The 21,578-nt window shown below is 39.2% G+C and overlaps 1 protein-coding gene across 1 annotated transcript in view; it reads right to left on the bottom strand.

Annotated features, from left to right (window-relative positions):
• PARD3B (par-3 family cell polarity regulator beta) overlaps positions 1-21,578 on the bottom strand; it is a 1,010,919-nt gene that overhangs the window by 381,213 nt on the left and 608,128 nt on the right. The window contains exons 13-15 of the mRNA XM_030325489.1: positions 18,361-18,493; positions 10,167-10,266; positions 3,666-3,781 (exon numbers count right to left, since the gene is read on the bottom strand). Coding sequence (XP_030181349.1) covers positions 3,666-3,781; positions 10,167-10,266; positions 18,361-18,493 — 349 coding nt within the window. The remainder of the gene's footprint in view (positions 1-3,665; positions 3,782-10,166; positions 10,267-18,360; positions 18,494-21,578) is intronic.

Below are 21,578 nucleotides of genomic sequence, written 5' to 3'. Positions count from 1 at the left end.
GAGGAAATTTATTTAACTTGATAAAAACATTTCTTCTATCAGGAAGCATCAGCAAAGTCATAATTAATGGACGCAGGCATGTAGTATGCACATACACAGTGGAAGCATTCTTGTTTAACGTTTAAGTTCATTTTGATAAGCTGATCTAAATAAAGTTCATGTGGAAGAATAAATATATATGAGGAGCCAAACTGATTTTACCAAAGAAGAAAAATCAGAGGAAGTTTTTCCTAATAAGTTATCAGAATACAATGAAATAGCATGATAACATAAACAAGGTGACACTGGCATGGGATAAATATGTCAATAGAATATGTCTAGAAACTGACCCATGTATGCAAGGAAACTTAGTATTCAATGTTATTACATTCTGAATTAATGGGGACAGGATGTAACAGTCAATACATGTCATGAATAATTCACCTATTATCACAAATAAACATTTTTCTGCCTCATTCACTGTGGATAAATATATTACAGATTGGTAAACATTTTTAAAAAAGCCTTTAGGGCACCTGGGTGGCTCAGTCAGTTAAGCGTCTGGCTCTTGATTTCGTCTCAGGTCAAATGCTTCATGAGTTCAAGCCTCCCATAGGGCTCTGTGCTGACAGTATGGAGCCTGCTTGGGATTCTCTCACTCCCTCTCTCTCTCTGCCCCTCCCCTGTTTCCTCACTCGCTCTCTCTCTCTCAAACTAAATAAATAAACTTAAAAAAAAAAAAAGCCTTTAAAAGTACAAGAAGAAAACAATGTGGCAAGTATAAAGCCTAAAGGTCATGAAAATGGAAATTTTTTACTCTGAGACTAAAATGTTTTTTATAGTAAAGGATATCACAATCAAACTAAGAAGACAAATAATAGACTGCAAGAAATTCTTTGCAACATACATAACAACTTTCTAAAGATAAAAAAAATTAAGAAATGGAAATATTTTTGGCAAAGGATATAAATAGGTATAATCATAGAATATAAAAGACAAAAGGACCCTCCAAAAAAAGCCCCAAACCAAAAAAACTCCCCAAACTCTCAATCCCAACTTCAGTCAAAAAGGGAAAAGTAAATTGTCAATTCAGATGCACTCATAAAACACGATGCAACTATTATAAAGGAACACAACACACAATACACACACACACACATACACAGATGATGCAGCGAACAGAATGCTGCGCATACATAGCAAACTATTTTTTTTTCTTTAATTTTTTTTTCAACGTTTTTTATTTATTTTTTTTGGGACAGAGAGAGACAGAGCATGAACGGGGGAGGGGCAGAGAGAGAGGGAGACACAGAATCGGAAACAGGCTCCAGGCTCCGAGCCATCAGCCCAGAGCCTGACGCGGGGCTCGAACTCACGGACCGCGAGATCGTGACCTGGCTGAAGTCGGACGCTTAACCGACTGCGCCACCCAGGCGCCCCAGCAAACTATTTTTAAATCATGTTTGTATCTGGAGATGAGGTGGCTTCTTTCTCATAAGAGTTGTCTGTCTTTTGAAACGTAAGTGAAGTAAATGGAACTCACTCACCTTTAAAATAACTTGAACATAATATGCAAGTTAAAATACTAGCTTAGACTCGACAGCAAAAATGAAATAAAAACAAAGAAGGTACTAATGGGGACTGTCAGCCTTCAAAGATTCCTGCAGACTTTGTCAAGGAGAACTAACCAACAAAAATTACAAGATAAATAAAAGGTTTTCTCTTTTTAATTTTGTACCATAAGAAATTGCCATTTTTCCAGGTCCAAAAGAGCCAAATAGCATTAATTGGAGATTCAGCCTTAAAACCTTAGGATTGATTGATTATTTATTTTTCACTTTGGAAGATTGGACCTCGATCCTGCTATCCTACAAGCAGAGCCAGCAACTTTTTTAGTAAATATATTAATTCCTTACTTTGGCCCAGTGCTATTTATAGAAAACTAAACAACATTCTTTTCACCTAATCAAACAGGAAAGACACTTCCAAATGTTTACCATTCTGATATCATCTGAGTTTATTCACTAAGAAAACCAACACATCTATTGAGCTCATTCAATTGTTCTGGGGAGAGGGCTCAGAAAGCCTCTAGAATGTTGACCCTTGGAGCCCTCTGCAAGAGTCTTAGCTTTAAATTGGCATTTACTGGAAGAGATCAAGCTTTGATGGTATATGAAATAGTTTTTTTTTTTTTTAACCATATTTTACCACTTCTGCTGTGTGGTGCATTTAATCCAATGTTTCGGCACTTGGGTCCTGAAGTAAATAGCTCATGACCTCTGCCCAATTATGTAAACTGAACAAACAGTACTGCTATTTTCATTTATGGTATAATTACAGTAGAATGCAATGAGTGACCGCCATGCATATTTTCGAAGGGCTATTTCAATTTAAAAAAGAAAACTTCTCAAAGTTTTCAGTAATAAAAAAATATACACAGAAATACCATTTCTGGCTATGACATTCATTTTCCCCATGGAGAAATTAGAAAGATACAATAAAAATACTTATCAAGCATTTTATAAAAATCAAGTTTTCCTGAAATTATTAATAATAACCTTGGTCACTGTCACACATTATTCCTTTGGTTTGTCAAAGGTTCACCCTCAAGAAAATCCCCTATTCCAGCCAGTGCTCAGGATTTCTATCCTTCTCTCACTGTAGGTGGTTAGAACAAATGTATCCTAGTGACCTAGTTAATTTATAGAAAATGGAATCAATTTCCCTTGTTTCATCCTGACTGAACGTTTTTCTGGACTTATCTGAGTAACAGATAAGCACTATTTATCAGATGGCTTGGTGGAGCACAAAGTTTTGATTATTTTATACTCTTATTGCTACTAATGAAATATGCAATATGCCTCAAAAAAATTTGCAAAGCATGGCCTGCGAGCACCCAGCAGCAATGAATATTTCCTGAGGATTTATTTTGCACGGACACCCTTCTCTCAGAATCGTTTCTCTCCAAGTGCCTATGAGGGCACAGCAATGTTCTTGGGTGTCTGAGCTGTCTTCCGGGTTCCCACATCCTAGGACCTGGAGAACACAATTTGCAGGGGCCCTTGCTCTGCCCTAGCACCCAAAAGTCATCCAGAAATTCCCTGCAGAGCTCGGAAACTCAATGAGGTTGTGCAGGCATGGGCCCAGGGTACCCTGACACCCTCGATCTGGCAAACCCAGAGACCCTTTTTTCCCTTCAGTGTTAACAGTGTCTAGAGATGGGCATTTAAAGAGATAAGGCTTCCTCATTGCTGCTACCCCTAGCCACTGTACATGGAGATGGGCAACCCTTTAGAGGATTCATTTAACCACACTATCTTCCCAGACCCTGCAACAGGTGCATACGTGAGAAATGCAAAGGCTCTGGCGGAAGTGAGAGTACAAATACAGAGGCAGGTGACTTACTGGTGCCTATGGTATTCTGACCATCTGGAAGGAATAATCCTATTGTTCTGACCTCTATGAACCACTTTATAAAAATATCATTTCTCTCTCTTTTAAAAAGGGGTAATTACAATTAGATGGTGAGAGGAGACAGGGAGATGGGATGACCACTAGCCCCTCCTCCAGGCTTCAGCAGACTTTGCCCCCTAAGGTTGGAGCTGAAGAAACAAAGGGAGGACATTCGGGAAGACAGATGGGCTGAGGCTGGAGTGCTGACCTGCATGTCACTGGCCCTCACTTACCAAGGTCCATGCTCTTTGAGGCTTTCAGATTCATTGATTCAGGCTGCCTGGCCGGTGTCACGGATCTGAAGTGGGTGTGCTGATCTGGAAAATACACTGCCGAATCCACCCCAGAGCTATGGAAAGAAGCCACATGCATTTTTAGATTTAGAGTAAAAAAAAAAAAAATTTTTTTTCTCCTTTGGTAAAGGAAGCAGTTGTCATTTTGAACACAGCCCCTCCTCATTCCCCCTGTAGTTCCCAACCATGTATTTGCAACGAGTTCTTGAATCTCAGGTTGCTTTCATGAGATGTAGCAACTCTATTTTTAAGTATTTTATCACACTCCACAATTTAAATAAAATATTCTCTGGCTAATATCATGTTTTCCTCTTCACTGATTTCTGCTAATTGGGATCCTGCTGTACAATATAGAACTTTCAGTGGGAAAGGCGAGCCTGGAATGAACTGGCGCTTCAAAGGAGGTCACTGGATATTAGCAGAGCCTAAGAGCAGGTTAAGAGATTTCCGTGGGCTAAGCATGCCCTTCCTTTAAAAACAAGTGAAAGGGTTGTATCCTTTAGAGAAAACCATCCTGCTGAAAGACTGATGGCCGCAGTAGTTTGGTTTTCTACTTTATTTAGGTCTATTTCCTAAAACTAATGTTAATACTGAGCAAATAGTCTGCTCATCGATAATATAAAAAGGAAATAACAGGAAAAGCACGCTTGACGATTTAGACACAAGATACGTTAAATGCCCATTATAGGCTTCCTAGTACTTGTAGTCCGTCTCAAATAACTCTATTTCTGCTAAATATTTTATTTATTTTTGCTTGAGGTTGAAAGGGATTATATAAGGGAATTGCAGACAATGCCTTATTTCGTGGTTAGAAAAGAAATCATATTTATAAATTTTATAAATTAAATTATAGCTGCTTTCTCCCTTGGTATTATCATGTATTTAGAAAGTTAATATGGTGGCTCATTTCAACATAGCTTTATTCTAATTTTAAACACAGTGAAACCCAAATCAAGTATCTGATAAATCTGAAAGTACCGAGTGAGGTTGAGGTTTCAAACAGTTGGGATTTGACACTTTATGTGAACAATAAAACAACAACAAAAAATGAACTGTTAGGTATGAGAATCCTAAAATGTACAGGGGACCTCAATTTCTTAACCAAATATTCCAAAATGAGTTTAATCTTTTCCTGAAACTCATTAGTTATGCACATTCAATACTGCCTTGCAGGAATATTAAAATTAAAATGCAGCCATAATAATATTGCTGAGTTAATGGGTGAACCTCCATTATTGTAATACAGTGGGTGGCTTAAGGAAGCACCTATGACAGGCGCAGAGCACAGAGCTCAAGACCACAGATGCCAGAGCTGGTCTGCTTAGTTCCAAATCCTGGTTCTGCTCCTGATGAGTTATGGGACCCGGCCACATAATGGGACCTCTCTGTGCTTCAATTTCCTTATGTATAAAATGGGTATAATTACACTCCCTGCCTCATGCGTTTACTAAGAGATACAATGAGTTTGGAAAGAAATTTGTAAAGTAAGGAGAAGAGATTCTGGCACAGAGTAAGTGGCAAAGAAGCATTTAGGAAACAAATAACCAGGTAAGCAAATAGACCACTCTTGCTGCCCAAATGACTGTAAATTTTTGCTTTTCGGGTTACCTATAGGATTTTTCCAGTTTCTTTCTTTCTCTGTTTTTGTTAAAGTCAGTTTTTGTTCTATGTATACATGGTTTCATGAAAATGTCTCAAGAAATTCAAATCTATATAATTATATAATCTTTATAATTACAAAGCTTTTGGTTTGTCTTTGGCTTCTTTCTTGGTGTCTGGCTATATTTTCAATATCACTGACATATATAAAGTACATCTGATGTGGTAGGGAGTGACGACAAAGTATGCCAGTGGTGGGCAGAAATCCTTGAACCACCCGTGCTGCTGACAATGGCCTGGCGTAACAGCAACACTCCAATTGCTTCAGCCCATTTTAAAGAAGAATTCTGAGAGGCTACTATGAACATGAGCTTCCCCCTGAGCCTCGATGTTCTGGAAGCACTTGCCTTTAAATGTGTTTATTCGACCTTTATTTGCACTTAGTTTTTCATCCTTTGATGTCTTGTGATGATGTGGTTTTAGTGTCAGAAAGACTCATGGCCTTCATAGAATCTGAGAATTTAAGGGCCGGAAGGCATTAAAGGTCACCTCATCTAATTCTTGTAGATAAGACACCGAGGCCCAAAGAGGAGGCTGATGTTCCAAGGTCACACAGCTGGCCAGTGCCAAAGTGAGGACCAGAACTGTTTGTTCTTTTTTTTTTTTTTTTTTTCAACGTTTATTTATTTTTGGGACAGAGAGAGACAGAGCATGAACGGGGGAGGGGCAGAGAGAGAGGGAGACACAGAATCGGAAACAGGCTCCAGGCTCTGAGCCATCAGCCCAGAGCCCGACGCGGGGCTCGAACTCACGGGCCGCGAGATCGTGACCTGGCTGAAGTCGGACGCTTAACCGACTGCGCCACCCAGGCGCCCCAGAACTGTTTGTTCTTAATAGTGCTTTTCTTGGAGCCACGGAAGCTTTGGCTAAAATGGTGGCTAACCCGGGGCCCAAGTGCAAATGATGCTGACACTATGGAAATCAAAACTTTCCCTTTTTGTGCAGATTCACTCACTCTCTTATGCTGCTTGCATTTTAGGTCAGCTCTTTGTTTCAGTAGGGTGATACATACCATCAAATACAAGGAGATCGAAGTGTTAACCCAAACAGATGCCCTCAGTTACAATGAAAGGCACTAGGGAGGTGGTTTAGGACCAACATGAATATTCCTCATTAAAACTTGGGTCACACTGCATTTAAAGTGCTCTGCTCCAGGGAGACAAGGGGAACGTACCCAGCTGAGTAACACACTGGTTAACCTGTTTTATTGTCTGACTTTACACCAAACTAAGTATTAATTGACATATTAAACGTAAGAATTCAGATTTTTTGAGGCTCTCGGGAAGAAATTATCCCCATCCCCGTTTTAAACAGCAAGGTGGAATGCCACTTGCTAAGCAACATCAGGTAAGGATCTGTCTAAAGTGAATTTTTTGGTACAAATGTTTAGATATGATGCAGGCTGATCAAAGAAACAAAGAGCTGCTTTCTACAAATGAATGTAACAAATGTTCACATGTGTATGTCTGCACACTATCTATACCTGAATCAATCCGTTAAATTGATCATAGTGATTCATACATCTGTTGCCATTGCTTTGAATGGGACCAAGTGCACAGTTTGGAACCTTCTATAGAAGGGCCCATTTTGCCATGATGCCCAAGAAGAAATAAGGCAAAATAAGGCTGATCTTTAAGGAGGGAAGTAAGTGTAATATGAGAAATTGCAAGATTAGAGTCAAGGTGAGCATACGGTACAAACAATGAAGTGTAGTACTGAATTAATGCGAAAATATTTTAGAGATGTGAGACCAGTGAAACCATTTGTAATTTTATGCTACATATTGAAAGTTTTTGGAGGGAAGGGGTGACACAGCGATTAACTCTAAAATATGACATGTTTTAATTTTGAAGAAAGGTAGCATGTGCTCATGGCTGAGTGGCTGTAGTGGGAAGCTGCAAGTTGACAGGCCAAAGACATGTTTTAAATAAAGGCCATATTTTCAGCATCAACAACCAGGGACTCTATCAAATAGAAATGATACTCAATGTCAAATTATGCTGCATAATGAATAAATAAAGGTAGCGTGAAACATATGCTAGTGTCCTGAATATGGTGACAAATCGGGAACGTAAAAGACATATAAGACCCAGCCATGAATGTTCAAGGAGAACTGTCAGAAATAAAAAGGAAGGGGAAGAAGACTTTGAGAGGTATGGCAAAAAAAAAAAAAAAAATTCTGAAGTCTCAGGTGTCCATGAATAGGGCTTCAACAACTGGCTACTATGAGTAAGAGTAGAGGAAGGAAGGAAGGAAGGAAGGAGGGAGGGAGGGAGGGGAGAGGCAGAGACAGAGAACCCAGAGAGTATGCAGACAGGAAAAATATAAACATGTAGGGAATAACCAAATGTTGTTGAAACTGTTAATAAAATTGAATGTATTCTGTTATTAATTTGCCTTACAACCACCCTGAAATATCACAGCAGAAAATATACTTCCTTTACATTTATTTTTTATTTAGACACACGTATTCTCAAGTTTTGTCCAATAATTGATGACATAATACTACAAGTTCAGGAAACTCCTGATGTCTTTTTGGTTCAAGACGCAGGCATTAAGTTGGATCACATTTGTGTCTCACTTCTCATGCAAGAGTCATTTTCTGTTTCACAAGACTGGCTGCATCCCTAAAGCACCACTTTTCCCTTTTAGAGGGCTTTTAACTTTTTTTTTGAAGGCCAGGGCAGCCTCCCTTGCTCAACCCTCCTGGCTCCCTTCCAACCCTTCCTCCATCCCGAGTTCCACACATCCCAAACCCCCTGCTGCTACCGGTCACCTAGGCAACACAGCAGCTTGCAGGATGGTGCAGGTCAGGAGATCCCGGGGGAAGAGTTTCAAAGCTTTACCTTTGTTCCTTCCATCTCAAAAATGTCTTTGGCTCTGCCCCTTTCTCTCCAGCCATGCTGCTCCTCTCTTCATTCAAGCCCTCTCTTCTCTTGCCAGTCCCCAGACTATCCTCTTTTATGGCTTTCCCCATCCACAACTGAACTCACTCAACTTGATATTGTCACCGCCCCTCCCCCGCCAACAGAAGAAATCTGTGGAGACACTGAAGCAGCCAAAAAGGGTGTCAATTCCCAATCATTCCATCTCTGCAATATCTCTGAGGCCCTCTCTCACCTGAAGAGGTTTCTCATCCGAAAGCTCCCTCCCCTCCCCAGCACTGTTCCCTAGTACCTTTCATGGCTACTGCCCTCGAAAACCTGCAAAGAGTCTCTGGCTTCCAATGGATATTAACCTTTCTCCATTTACCTAATACGTGTACACAACTAAGACCCAGGTCTTACCATGCTGTCTGCTGAAACCTTGCAACAAGGTTTTACTATCTGACGAACGTATCTGCATTCCTTACCCTTGCACTCTGGGCTCCATCATCTGGCCAGTCAGCCAGGATACAAGATGCACAAACCAACTTACTTTCCCAGTTTCCATGCTGTTCCTTTTACCCTTTCCTCTCTCCGAAAGTCACCTCCTTCCTGGGCTTTTCTCCTGTCCACCTCCAATTCATACTTTAAGGTTTAGCTGAAATGCCATTTTTCCCATAACATTTTCCCCTGATTCCTGTCTTCTGCCTTGGATGTCCAGAGCATTTTATACCTTCTGGTAAATATCACTTTGTACCTTGTGCACTAGTTGTCATTTTTCCCTACTGGCCTACCATCTTCTTGAGGGTAGGTTTTATATCTGATTCATCTTTGCTTTATCCCAACAGTTTTTCACATACACGCAGGACAAACAGTAAAGGAAAATGAAAGAAATTATGTTTTTAATGTATTTTCTAATGACAGAAAACTGTCACTTTTGATTCAGGATTGAGGCAGGCAATGGAAATGAATGAACACAATTAAACATGTCCAGATTTTCTTCCAAGAAACCCCTGGAAAACTGATCTAGAACATTACTAGTTGGTGAAATTGTATTTGAGTAAGATAGCTGACTTCAAAAACATAGGAATCAGAGATAGCTAAATATAGGTAAGCTTCCAGCTAATAGAGTTAGCTATACTCTTTTTGTGTTGCTTTATTTTTAGCAGATCGTAATAAAAAGCATAATAGGAATGACACCAGCATTGCTGCAAGAAAAATGAAAAAATTTCACAGGATTATCAAGGGACATAGAATGGAATAAAATACACAATTTTTAATAGCCATAATAAATACAGAAAATAGCAAAGGGACAAGTTAATGATTTTTAAAACTCATCAGAAGAACAAAATCTATGAATTCCACTAGTCAGATGGTGTGTATACTTACTAAATCTCTCTCTCTCATGCTTGTGAGATCCTAAAAATTATTGATTTTTTGGTTTCTATTACAGAATGGATATAATATTGGGTACTCTTTTCAATATTTTAGATTATATATGGTGTTGCTTTAATTTTTAGATTCCATTAACTTTCTTGGAACATTTATTTTTAAAATACCTTTAGGGTTCACCAATTACAAGTGAAGAAAAAAATAAAAACTAAGCTTTATGTCCTCCCAGTTTTTGTTTTATACCTTCCCATATAACCTTTTGAGCTCTCTGGTTTTTCAACATGATAAAAGAAAGTTCTACAATTTCTTTAAATATTTTATAATATATGACGAATTTTAAATTCCAGGAAGCAACATATGAATACTCTAAGCTATTAATTTCAGCTATGAGAAGCTTTCACTGAAAAGGAATTACAGATGCTATGAGATTTCCATTCTGGAAAGAAATAGAGTTAAAATAGGGTGGCTGGGTTTTCGCAGAAACACCATAACGAGGAACATTTACGATATATCATTTTATCAATACCTGTGGCTGTAATCTTCAGTGCCCAATTCCAGAACGGGATGTGGTGGTGGAGAAGGTGGTACTTCGGCCTCGGCCCATCCGTCACTGGGAAGCAATAGCTCTAAAAAACAATGAACCAATGAAGCTGTAAGCTCGAGGCAGAACTGTTCAGTGCCTGGTTTTGTTTCAGTCCACCTCACAGATGCAATTTTCGCCAACACATAAACCAACCTTGAAATAAATAAGTCCTCCTACAGAAGTGAAGGATTTGTACGAGAGCTCATGCAGCCTGTGTGAGGAAATCTAAGCCTGCTAATGGGTGTTCACGCTGGTGACCTGCTGGCAACCCATGGCAAGTCAAGACCGTGCATCTTGAATATCTTTTCCCACCTAGAAAAGGCTGACAGTCGCTCATGACTGGTGTTCTGTGGAAGATTAACAAAGCCATCTCTTTCGTGCCTTAATGGTTTTGTAAACAAGACTCTCTAGTGAATACTCTGGATCATATGGAGATTTAGTTATTGGCCTTAGTGACAAAAAGTACTTAAAAAAGACACGAGATACTGTACATCTACTCACCCTTTAGAGACGGTAGAGGGGAAAAAATACTATTTTTGCATCTGTGCCACAATGGAAGTACATGGGTTTGAGGCCTTGGAGGCAAAAGACTAGGGTCAGACCTGGTTTTCTCTCCTACTTAAGATGTATACTTTTCTAATCTATTCTACTCTAGAAAAATTAGACCTGTATGCTGAATATGACTACAACTAATAACAAGCAAGTTTGTTGGGACCCTACTGTGTACTAGACATCATGCTAAGTATTATGTTCATTATGTCATTTAATACTCGTCATTATTACCAACATCAACTCATGTGTGAAAAGCATGATAGAGTGTCCTGGGCAAGCAAAAAAATCTATGCAGCAAGGCCACCATATTTCCGGTCATGGCTCCCACAACTGCATGAACTTGGCCCAACCACTCAACTTCTCTGAGCCCCAGTTTTTTAAATCTATAAAGTGGGGATGAGAATAGCTTCATTAGAGGAGTATAAGGATTGTATAAGACGGTGCATATTCAAATAGATTTATAAATGCAAAGTGCTAATAAGCAACAAAAAGATTATTATTCTACACATTCTAAACTCTACTGCATATCTATTACAGTGAGATTTAGTAAAAGGCGGAACCCTGTTGGTCCTTGATTGCTGGAACCCTGCTTGACTGCAGGGTCTCTATCCCTAGGAAAGGCTGCTGGTAACAGAACCTGCCTGACTTGCCCACATGCCAGATGTGATGGTTACTTTCGTATGTTAACCTGACTGGTGACTGGGTCCAGGGTACCCAGATATCTAATCATACATTATTCTGGGTATTTCTGGGAGGTTGTTTTGGGGTGAGATTAACATTTAAATCAGCAGGCAGAGTAAAGTAGAGGGTCCCCCCTAATGTGGGTGAAACTCATCTAATCAGCTGAAGGTCTGGATAGAACCAAAATGCTAACTGTCCTCCTCTGAGGAGAGAATTCTTCCTGCCTGACTCTTTTCAAACTGAGACACTGGCATTTTCTTGCCCTTGGACCCAAAACCAATCACTCACTCTTTCTGGGTCTTGAGTCTGCTGGCTTTTAGATCGTGACTATGCTGTTGTCTCTCTTTGGTCTCTAGATTGCCCATTCACCTTACAAATGTTGGGGCTTGCCTGGCTCCATAATCATGAGCCAATCCTTTGTAATCAATCTCATTATATTAGTTATTATATATTACTATGTATATTATATATGTTACATGTATTACTGCATACCATTATATGTTATGTATGTTTACATTGTGTTATATGTTATTGTATTATATATCTGTATACATGCATATACATCTCATTGGTTCTGTTTCTAAGGAAAACCTGCTCCAAACTCTGCCCCAGGGACTAGTATAAAATGGAGGTAATTCTAGCAGTGCTGGCATGTGCCTGGGTAGGAGGCTTAAAGCAGGAGATCTTACAGGCAGGGTGACCAAGGTATAGAAGCATGGTGAGCAAAGGCAGTCATCACTGTCCCCCTGTACTGCTCTCCACCCAAGTGATCTAGTGATTTGGTAATATGGCAGGAGTCAAGCAGCCAGAGGCTTGCTGACAGGAACAGAAGAAATACACTGTAAATTGGGGACAAGGGACACATTGGGACATTTTCCACAGGCTGTAATCTCTCTACCCTCAACCTCCTACCTCGTCTTTCACACTGGTGATAAATATTGCTGTGATCATGTAACTTGCCCTCTCAGAAACCTCTCAGTTGCACACAGTAGCCTAGAGAAGGTCTGTGCCCTTTGTGGGCAACTTCATTTCCTATTACACGTTAGCCACCCAAGACTACTTACTGTTCCCCAACCACAACCTGGGCTTTCCTGCCTCAGTGTGTTTGCTTACATAATTGAAAATCCACTCCCATCCATCAAAGTCCCGCCCTTCTCTCAAGGTCCACCTCAAATATCATCACCTCTATGAAACTTTTACTATTTCTCTGGGATCTGTCAATACTTTTAGAATAATGACAGAGAATACTCATGCTCACTGTATCTGTGTGCACATGCAGACCTCATTTCTTTCTTCCTGCACATGCAGGCCTCATTTTCCAGCTTCTTTGTACCTAGACTAGGTCTTTCCAATAGAATGAGAATTGTTCTGGTCATTGTCATCCCCAGTCTCAATGGGTAAGAAGGTGCACTCTCTCCACCTTTCCTGTCTACCAACTGCAAGAAGGAGTGGCTGAGGCTCTAGAAAATGGCCCAGCTGCCAATGGAACGAGCCCAGGACCCTCAGTCACTGCACAGAGCACGGCCTCCATCTTTCTGCCTCACTGGGCTGTGATAAGACAAGAAAAATACTTCCACTGCCTTCATTCACTGACATTGGGTTTTATTCACTGACATTGGGTTTTATTATTATTATGGAAATAATTCCACTTATAACATTTATCATATGCTGATTTTGCAATGAGTTATCGCTCTATCACCTATGTATCTATTTCTCTGACTGGAGAAACTTCCTTGTCCTCTTTCTCCTCTCCTTCATCTTCTTCAGCATTTTCTCTGGCTTCTTCAAGTTTTATTACAACCATTACCTTTAATTTTTGTTTTATCCACGTGAACAATCTATGTTTTTTAAAGTAGCTGTAGGTGGAGAGGTGAATGCCCTCTTTGTTGACCCTTTATCCTTGGTACATTTTTAAACATATTCAGATGCCATAAGGAATTTTTTTCCTCTTGGCCCAAACACCTCTATTAACCCTATATCAATGTGAAAGTCTGGTATTATTTTCTCCAAAAAAAAAAAAAAAAAAAAGAAAAGAAAAGAAAAATTCTCGATTTCATCACACGTACAAGGTTAAGTCTTGACGGTCACCCTATTTTTACGCCGGTGAATGTCGCCAGTGCACCCTCTAGTCACCACTTCATTCATGACCCAAGGGCCCTGATTTTAATCATTTTTTATGACTGTTACTTGTTTTACGGAATCAAAAAAGAAGAGTAAAAGAGATTACAACTTTAGACAAGGGCTCAGCAAGCTGTGGCTCTGGTCCAAAACAAGCCCGCCATCTGGTTTTATACATAAAGTTTCATTGAACAGTCATGCTCATTCATTTACGTACTGTCCATGGCTGCCTTTGCACTACAGTGGCAGAGCTGAAGAGGTGAAACAGAGATCTCTAGGCCTGCAAAGCCTAACGTATTTATTATCTGGTCCTTTAAAGTTTGATGATCCTTGCTTTAGATTTCTTTATAATTAAAAAAATTTAAAGCCTATTCTTGAGGGCTGTAACAGCATTGTATTCATCTTTGCATCTCTGAGAGTCTATTCTGCAAAATGGAGGTATCCGATAAACATCAGGCAAATTGAAAAGTATAATTCAATTTCTGATCATGACTCCAAAGGTAGTGGCTTATGTACTATAGAGGGGTGGACATATGCTAGTTCCCCAGAGAGGGCACATTAGGAATAATTATACATTATGTATCTCCTCAAAGGACTTCAGGTAACACGGGCCCAGTGAGAGAGGATACAGAACCAAAGGGCTTGGTTTGGGGTGGGGATGGCATATCTATGGGGGCCTCCATTGGGTCCAGGGCAGACTTGGGGCAATGGGTGACTCACACATGGGACTGGAGTACACTTGAGCTGAAAGGTGAGAGGAGGCAGGAGTAGAGCACAACAGGGGAAACCAGAGCAATGGAAAGAGAGATAATAGCAAACCAGAGGCAAATGGTGCTTATTACTATTACTTGACTACGACTTGGCCAGGGTGAGATCTGCCGGCAAAATGCTTCAGAAAATACAGTGTTGGTAGTTCATGTTCTTTACTATCATTCAAATGCTTAATAGGATTTTGCAGTAGACCCGAGGGACACAGCCCCCATCCTGATTCCCATCTTGGAGGACCACACTTATTCTAGTGCAGCCATTGCTAGCAATTCTCAAACACAAATGTGAATTTTCCGATGTTACGATTTCCACAAATGTTAGTTCTAAAAATGCCTTTTCCATGTAACAGCTTGACAGGAATATGTATATATATAAAAAAAATAACCGTGGAACTGTGGGTGGTATGTACTATTATTACAAAAATAGATGGAACACACATATCAACATTGGATTTTTAAATATACAAAGGAAAGGAAAAAGGGAAGAAAAAAGTTAATGTTTTGGCTGTAACAGTTCCTTTCCTCACTAGACATTACACTTTGTCAACTCAATCTTGTTTTTCTAAAGCGGCTCCTTAAAACACTTGGTAGGGTTGAGTCAACATTCACTCAGGTTTCATGAGCCTTCGTGGCCTACTGCTACCTCACATGCATCTGAAATTCAGAAACTCTCAATGGTTCTCAAAATTTTAATTTTTTTCATATTACAAAGAGATGATGATTATATTATTCTATAGCATCATGTTTATAAATTCTATCGATATATAGATATATATAGATATATAGATATAATTGATATATATATCAATAGGCTTATATAATATATGTATAGATATATAGATATAGGCTTATATAATATCTAGATATATAATATATATTATATATTGAGATATATATATATATATATATATATATATATATCAATAGGCTTACATAAAAGAGAATTTCATCTACTGGCCTCTTACAACTAAAATGTAATGAGTCAACACCTTGATTGGCCTAATTCTTTAACTGAGTAAAATGTAATAAGTCAACACCTTGATTGGCCTAATTCTTTAACTGAGTATTGTATAACAGATCCACACGGAAATAACAATAGGCTTTTGCTGCTTTAAAAAAATAATATTCATTGCAGTCACTTCTTGAAAGAACTGAATTTTTTTTTTTTTTTTTGGTCACCTTGGAAAACTGACATGGCGGAAGGAAGTGGAGTAGGAACCTTGTAGATAGTTGACCTGTGTGGTTTTTCACTGGTGTAATAAGGTGTTCCACCTGGAAGCATGTCTCAAAAGGAAGAGAACAGGGACTCCCAGTAATTGTCTATGGCTATGTGTACCCAAAGGACTCTAATGGTTCAGTGGAAATACAAACTCAAAACATTCTACTGAAGTTTCAAAGTATTACGCCATTTTATTGTTAGCAAGTTCTTTGATTAGACTTTATTACTGAAATTTTTTTTTATTTTTTCTGGGAGCGCCTGGGTGGCTCAGTCGGTTAAGCATCCGACTTTGGCTCAGGTCATGATCTCACGGTCTGTGAGTTTGAGCCCCGCGTCGGGTTCTGTGCTGACAACTCAGAGCCTGAAGCCTGCTTCAGATTCTGTGTCCCTTCTCTCTCTGCTCCTCCCCTGCTCACGCTCTGTCTCTGTCTCTCTCTTTCAAAAATAAACAAACACTAAAATTTTTTTCTTAAATCAATAAATATATATTTTTTCTGGGTGTATACTTACACTTAACTAGTTCTATAGTTTCATTATTTTGGCCTTTGCTACCCTTTCTGGAGGTACTATCCCATTTCCCTGGGTATCTTGATGTCCTCTAAAAATACTCTGCATAATTATCACTTCAGCATCAATATTTTATAGCTATTAAAAATGAGGGGCGCCTGGCTGGCTTAGCTGGTGGAGCATGAGACTCTTGTTCTTCAGGTTGTGGGTTCAAGCCCTGCGCTGGGCGTACAGATTACTTATAATAAAATCTTGAAAAAAATGAAACACGATGGGAGCTAATGTGCCAATATTCCTTTGGATGTCAGTGGTATAATTAGGAATAAAACTCTGAACTTGGATTATCACTTATCACATGTTGCTTGAGAATTAAATGCCAATCAAATTATGTAAAGGCTGGATATTTTAATACAGATGGTAATGTTCTTGATCATTATATGGGCATGATAGAGAGAAAGCTGTGCTAGTCTGTGTAAAACTTGTTGTTCCTTCCCCAGATTCTCCTGCTACTGTGATTTAAGGTCTCAGGAAGAGATCTCGCTTTGTCAAAACAAATTTTAATTTCTTAAAGAAGATGAGAAAAGACATACTGAGTATTTCTTTATCTGATACAAAGTCAAGTGAGCTTTTAATGGACATTCTTGGTATCAGGTGAAAGGACTTCAACAATTTCAAGAGACCAATGTAAGACAGGGTCCATGCCGGGGTTTAGGGAATGAGCTTGAATCAGAGAGACAAGGGATGAATCCAGGATCTGCATGGATCAAGTATGTAGTCTTGGGTAAACTGTTCACTCTCGATTTCTTCATCTGTAAAGTGAGTGTAATTATAATAACAGTATTACCCACTTCTAGTGGGTATGTAAATTGCTTAACACAGAATCTAACAGACAGTAAACACTTAATAAATGGTCACAGCTGTAGCTGCTACTCTCACTAAAACAGAGGGAATCAGAGGAAAAACCAACGTCCTATTCTGATGAAAGAATTCTAGAGGAATCTGTACAAGCCTGTCCTGATGGAGTTCTCAGAGTTTAGATATTCTTCTCATGTAGTTAAATTTGGATGACATCTTAGATGTAAATAAGGGATCGATTACACAAACAGTACCTCCATTCGATAGATTACTATGCAACCACTGAATGTGATGCTGTAAAATATTCAACGACAGAGCAAGATGATCATAATGTGTTATTAATCAAAAGAGCAATTCCCTAAACATTATATATAGTATATGTCATTTTCATCTTATTTTATATATGCATATTTGCATGAAAAATTGAAATATAGATGCAAAAATGTTATCGATTAGTATCTCTGATAGTTAGAAGTATGAGTAATATTACATTTTCTTTTTACTGCTTTTCCCTAAATTTTCTGTAATGAATATGTATTGCCTTTGCAATACAAAAACTTAATGTTATTAGAAAGAAAGGAGATGCAGGGAAATTAAAAAAATTTTATTTTCTTGATGACCTGAAGTACGATTTTTTAAAAACAAAGAAAGTCCAGGGACACCTAGGTGGCTCAGCAGGTTGAGTCTGACTCTTGATTTTGGCTCAAGTCATGATCTCACTGTTGTGAGATCAAGCCCCAAGACTGGGCTCTGCATGGGGTGTGAAGCCTACTTAAGATTCTCTCTTGCTCTCGTCTCTCTCTGCACCTCCCCCACTCACATGCACGCACACGCACAGTCTCTCTCTCTCCTTCTCGCCCTCAAACCAAAAAAACAAAGTCCAAATGTTTTATATCTAGAGGTCTACTAGTACAGCATAATAAGGGAAAGACAACATAGGGAGGGAATAATAAGAACATTCTAACTGTTAACAAAAAGATCTCGGTTATGGTGTTTACCACACCCTTCCTAGAGTCTAGCATAAATCTGTGAATCATGATACGACCATTTTATGGTTTAATACTTGTCCATACATTTTTTTTTAAGTTTAATAGTTATCTACATTAGGTAACTTCTTATATTACAAGATTGTTAAAAAAAAATAACACTTTGCCATTTCTTTTTCTCCAGGCATGGTTTGTTTTATACAGAATCCTCCATGTTTGGGGCAGCAAGCACAGAAACTGTCATTTAGACTGGAGGCAATGCCAGGAATCTGCTTCACAACTTCTGAGTCAGCTTTCCCACCCATCACCTCTCAGTGCTCATGACTCAGGGTAACAAAGTCTGCACTTAGTCTAATTAACTCCCCTTTGTTCTTTTTTTTTCTTTTAATAAAAAAGATAGTCTTGTATTTTCTCACACTGTTTGTAGTAGACGGAAATGGACAGACTCTTACCTTTCTGTTTGTCTTGTGAACTGTAAGTGCCAAATGGATGCAATGAACTATTATCATTTCTCCTGGAGGCGTTTATAGCGTTTGGACAATTCTCAAAGCATGGCTTAGAAAATGCCCCACATTCTGTAGGCTCCTAAGGGACGAAAATAAAAATTATATTTGCTTTTGAAATACGTTCTAACTTGGTCAATGAAAGCGAGGTAGAATGATCAGTTTATGAACCATCCTCCAAAAGTCTACCGCACAGAAATTCTCGACTGAAAATTCAAAATGGCCCTATCGGTTAATAAAACATCTTTGAATATGAAATAAAAAAAATACTGACAATGTGGTGCTAAGGATTAGGAGTACTCATAGCCAACACAAAAGAGGATTAACTTGATTATTCTTTCCCCCCACTTACAACTGGCTTCTTTCAAATTTTCCTCCATCTGGGACCACAGCTCGTGGCAACAATACAGCTCATGCCAAGGGTGTTTTTCTGCCAACCAGCTGGTTCCTCGCTCTCTCCCTCAGTGACTAAGTGCATATGCTCTAGGACAAGTCAGAACCTAAGCAGGTTTGTCACTGAAATGCCATGAGTGTGTCCCACTGCGATACTAGGTCTTTAGGCCAGGAGCTAAAACAAACCCCGTGACAATGCCAGACAGTGGTTCTCCTGAGCTTCCCCTCCCCCCCCCCCCCCCCGCTTTTTGATATTTTCCCCTCCAATTTTGATTTTGATGGCCTGCAAACAAATTCACAGTGTCTTCAAAATGGCCAGAGTAACACCCCCCACAAGCCATGTTACACAGGTGTGAAGAGGCAGTAGAAAGGGGCCAGGTGTAGAGAGCCCCAGCTGTTTGTTCAAAAGGACTGAGGCACAGAGAACTGGGTTCTGCTGTGGCTCATATTATGTGCCTTCCTAACACAAGGAAGTCATGCGGAAGCCATCTCATGGTTGTGCCTTTGACCGTTTGTGAGAGGATCTCACCCAAACAGAAACACGGATCTGATGCCGCACCCCCCTCCCCCCGCAGAGCTCTTTCCTTCTGAGCAAAGCATCTGGTCCAAGCAATTTGATTATACTTTCCTCTTAGTTACAAACATTCGGTATCCTAAACGAAATATTTAAAACATTCGATTTATGCATTCTTAATAATTAAAATGTTTTCAGCTGCTGAAGCCCTGTTAGCTCTTTGTCAAGGCTCAGAACGTTTTTCCCCACAGCCAGGGTTACCCTCTGCCTCTGTACTGCTAGTCAAACCAAACTCCTCCTAAATTAAAGCTGGAGCCCAGGCAGGCAGGAGGGCCAGGGCTCACTTTGCACAGCCTTGTGCTTTAACAACAACAACAAAAATTCTGCTTTCCCAGCTCTTTGATAAATGACACAATCGATATCCCAACAACTGATCAGTAACCAGCCTAATTAAAATATTCAGCCTGTAAAATAGAGCTGTCGTGGAGCCCTCCATTAGTGTCCCAGCCAATAAAAAATATAATGGATTTTTAAACATATTCTCCTTCTACTAAGATGAGCGTGGAGCGGGGAGGGAAATGTTTTGGGGAAGAGGAAAAAAAACAGGTCATAACCCATTTTTTAATACCAAGTCTCTAGGCTCAAATAGAATTACAATTGAACCTCAAGCTCATCCTTTGAAAAACATGTTTCTGTTTCAAATGATTTTGATCCAATCAAGGACTCATTATGTATTCTTCACGAGGCCCTCATCAAAACTGTTTACGTATCTTGTACATCTGGGTAATGTGGGAAAATACTCCAACAACTATATATTTTGACTTTTCTTAAGTAGCTTCTTCATTTTTTTTTTATATCAATATAATGTTCAAGTAACCATTTTGGTAATCTTGCCAAATCTAACTAATTGATTTGCCTGCACGTATGAGTGGTGCTGAGACCTTTTTCTAGGTTGTGGTGCTTTTATTGTACCTGAGGGTGACTGCTGGTCCACAGGAGAAGACACCAAAAACACGAGTGCACAACATACGCTGTGACACAGTAAAACACAGAGCTGGGAGGTCAAATAGCTGCAGACTTTTTTTTTTTTCCAATTTAATAAAGATTAGTTGTACATTAGAGGCTGCTGTCTTTATAAGAAAAAATGCTCTTTAATCTTCATGGGTACCACAGAGATTCTCGGTAGCTGAGAGAATCAAGTGCCTGTCTGTTCCCCATGGAAAGCATGTAAATATTAGGGAAACCGAAAAGGGATCTTGTTTAAATGTCCTCGTAAAAATTGCTTTTTGTCCCATTTCTTAATTCCCAATTAATTTCCTGGTGAACTTATTAATAAGACACTTCTGAGGATGGGCAACAAACTAAAAGTTTAGTTCTTTCTTCTGATGGAATAATTGTCAACCCACCCCAGAGCTTGAGAATCAACATGGAAATACCTGCCGTAAAGGAGAATGCGAATGCTAAAATGACTCAACTAGATGAGCCAAACCACAGAACGCTCACCCACTAGGCAAACACCTGTTTTAGAGAAACACATGGAATAAGGGAAGGTGAGAGGTGGGGGACACAACTTCTAACAACTGTATTCATTTTTTCTTTTCTTTTTTCCTTAACTTTTGGTTATTTGTACAGGTATGGTACTCTATAGCAGCACCTTCCAGACTTTTCTCTTACTTGAAATATCTTTGTTCCAAGAAATCTTAAGGAAGACGTAATACACAGATACACAGAAGGGGTGGCTTAGGGGCCCACAGACCATCCTTCAGACCCATCCCCGACAACTGGTACCATGAATCCCAAGGCTCCAGAGTAAGAATCATATTAAACCAGAAAGGAGCCAATTCCATCATGGATGGAAGGAAAAGATAAGGGTTTTATAACTATGTACATAAGTAAAATCCATTAAATATTCATGGAAGCCTCTCTGTCACTTAGGCAGACACAAATGTTGTAAACGAGTTGGCTCATTATATATAGTCTCCAGTAATTGGCCAATTTACATTTATTTAACATTTACAAGGTTATGTACAGAAGAGTAAAAAGGTACAGTTACTCTCTTCCGATAGCTGATAATATAACAAAGTGAGATATAGTTTACAAGTTTACTACTTCAGCTGACCCCCTCAGATACAGTAGGTCTCAGATGCATCTTTTATTCATTCATTAAACGATATTTATTAAGTGTCTACTGTGTGCTGGGAAATGAGGATACATTAAGGGACAAAATAGACAACAGTATCTGTCATCCGTAAGCACTCAG

Source organism: Lynx canadensis, chromosome C1, assembly GCF_007474595.2.
Source record: "Lynx canadensis isolate LIC74 chromosome C1, mLynCan4.pri.v2, whole genome shotgun sequence".
Taxonomy (NCBI): domain Eukaryota; kingdom Metazoa; phylum Chordata; class Mammalia; order Carnivora; family Felidae; genus Lynx; species Lynx canadensis.
This window is presented reverse-complemented; position numbering and strand designations above follow the sequence as displayed.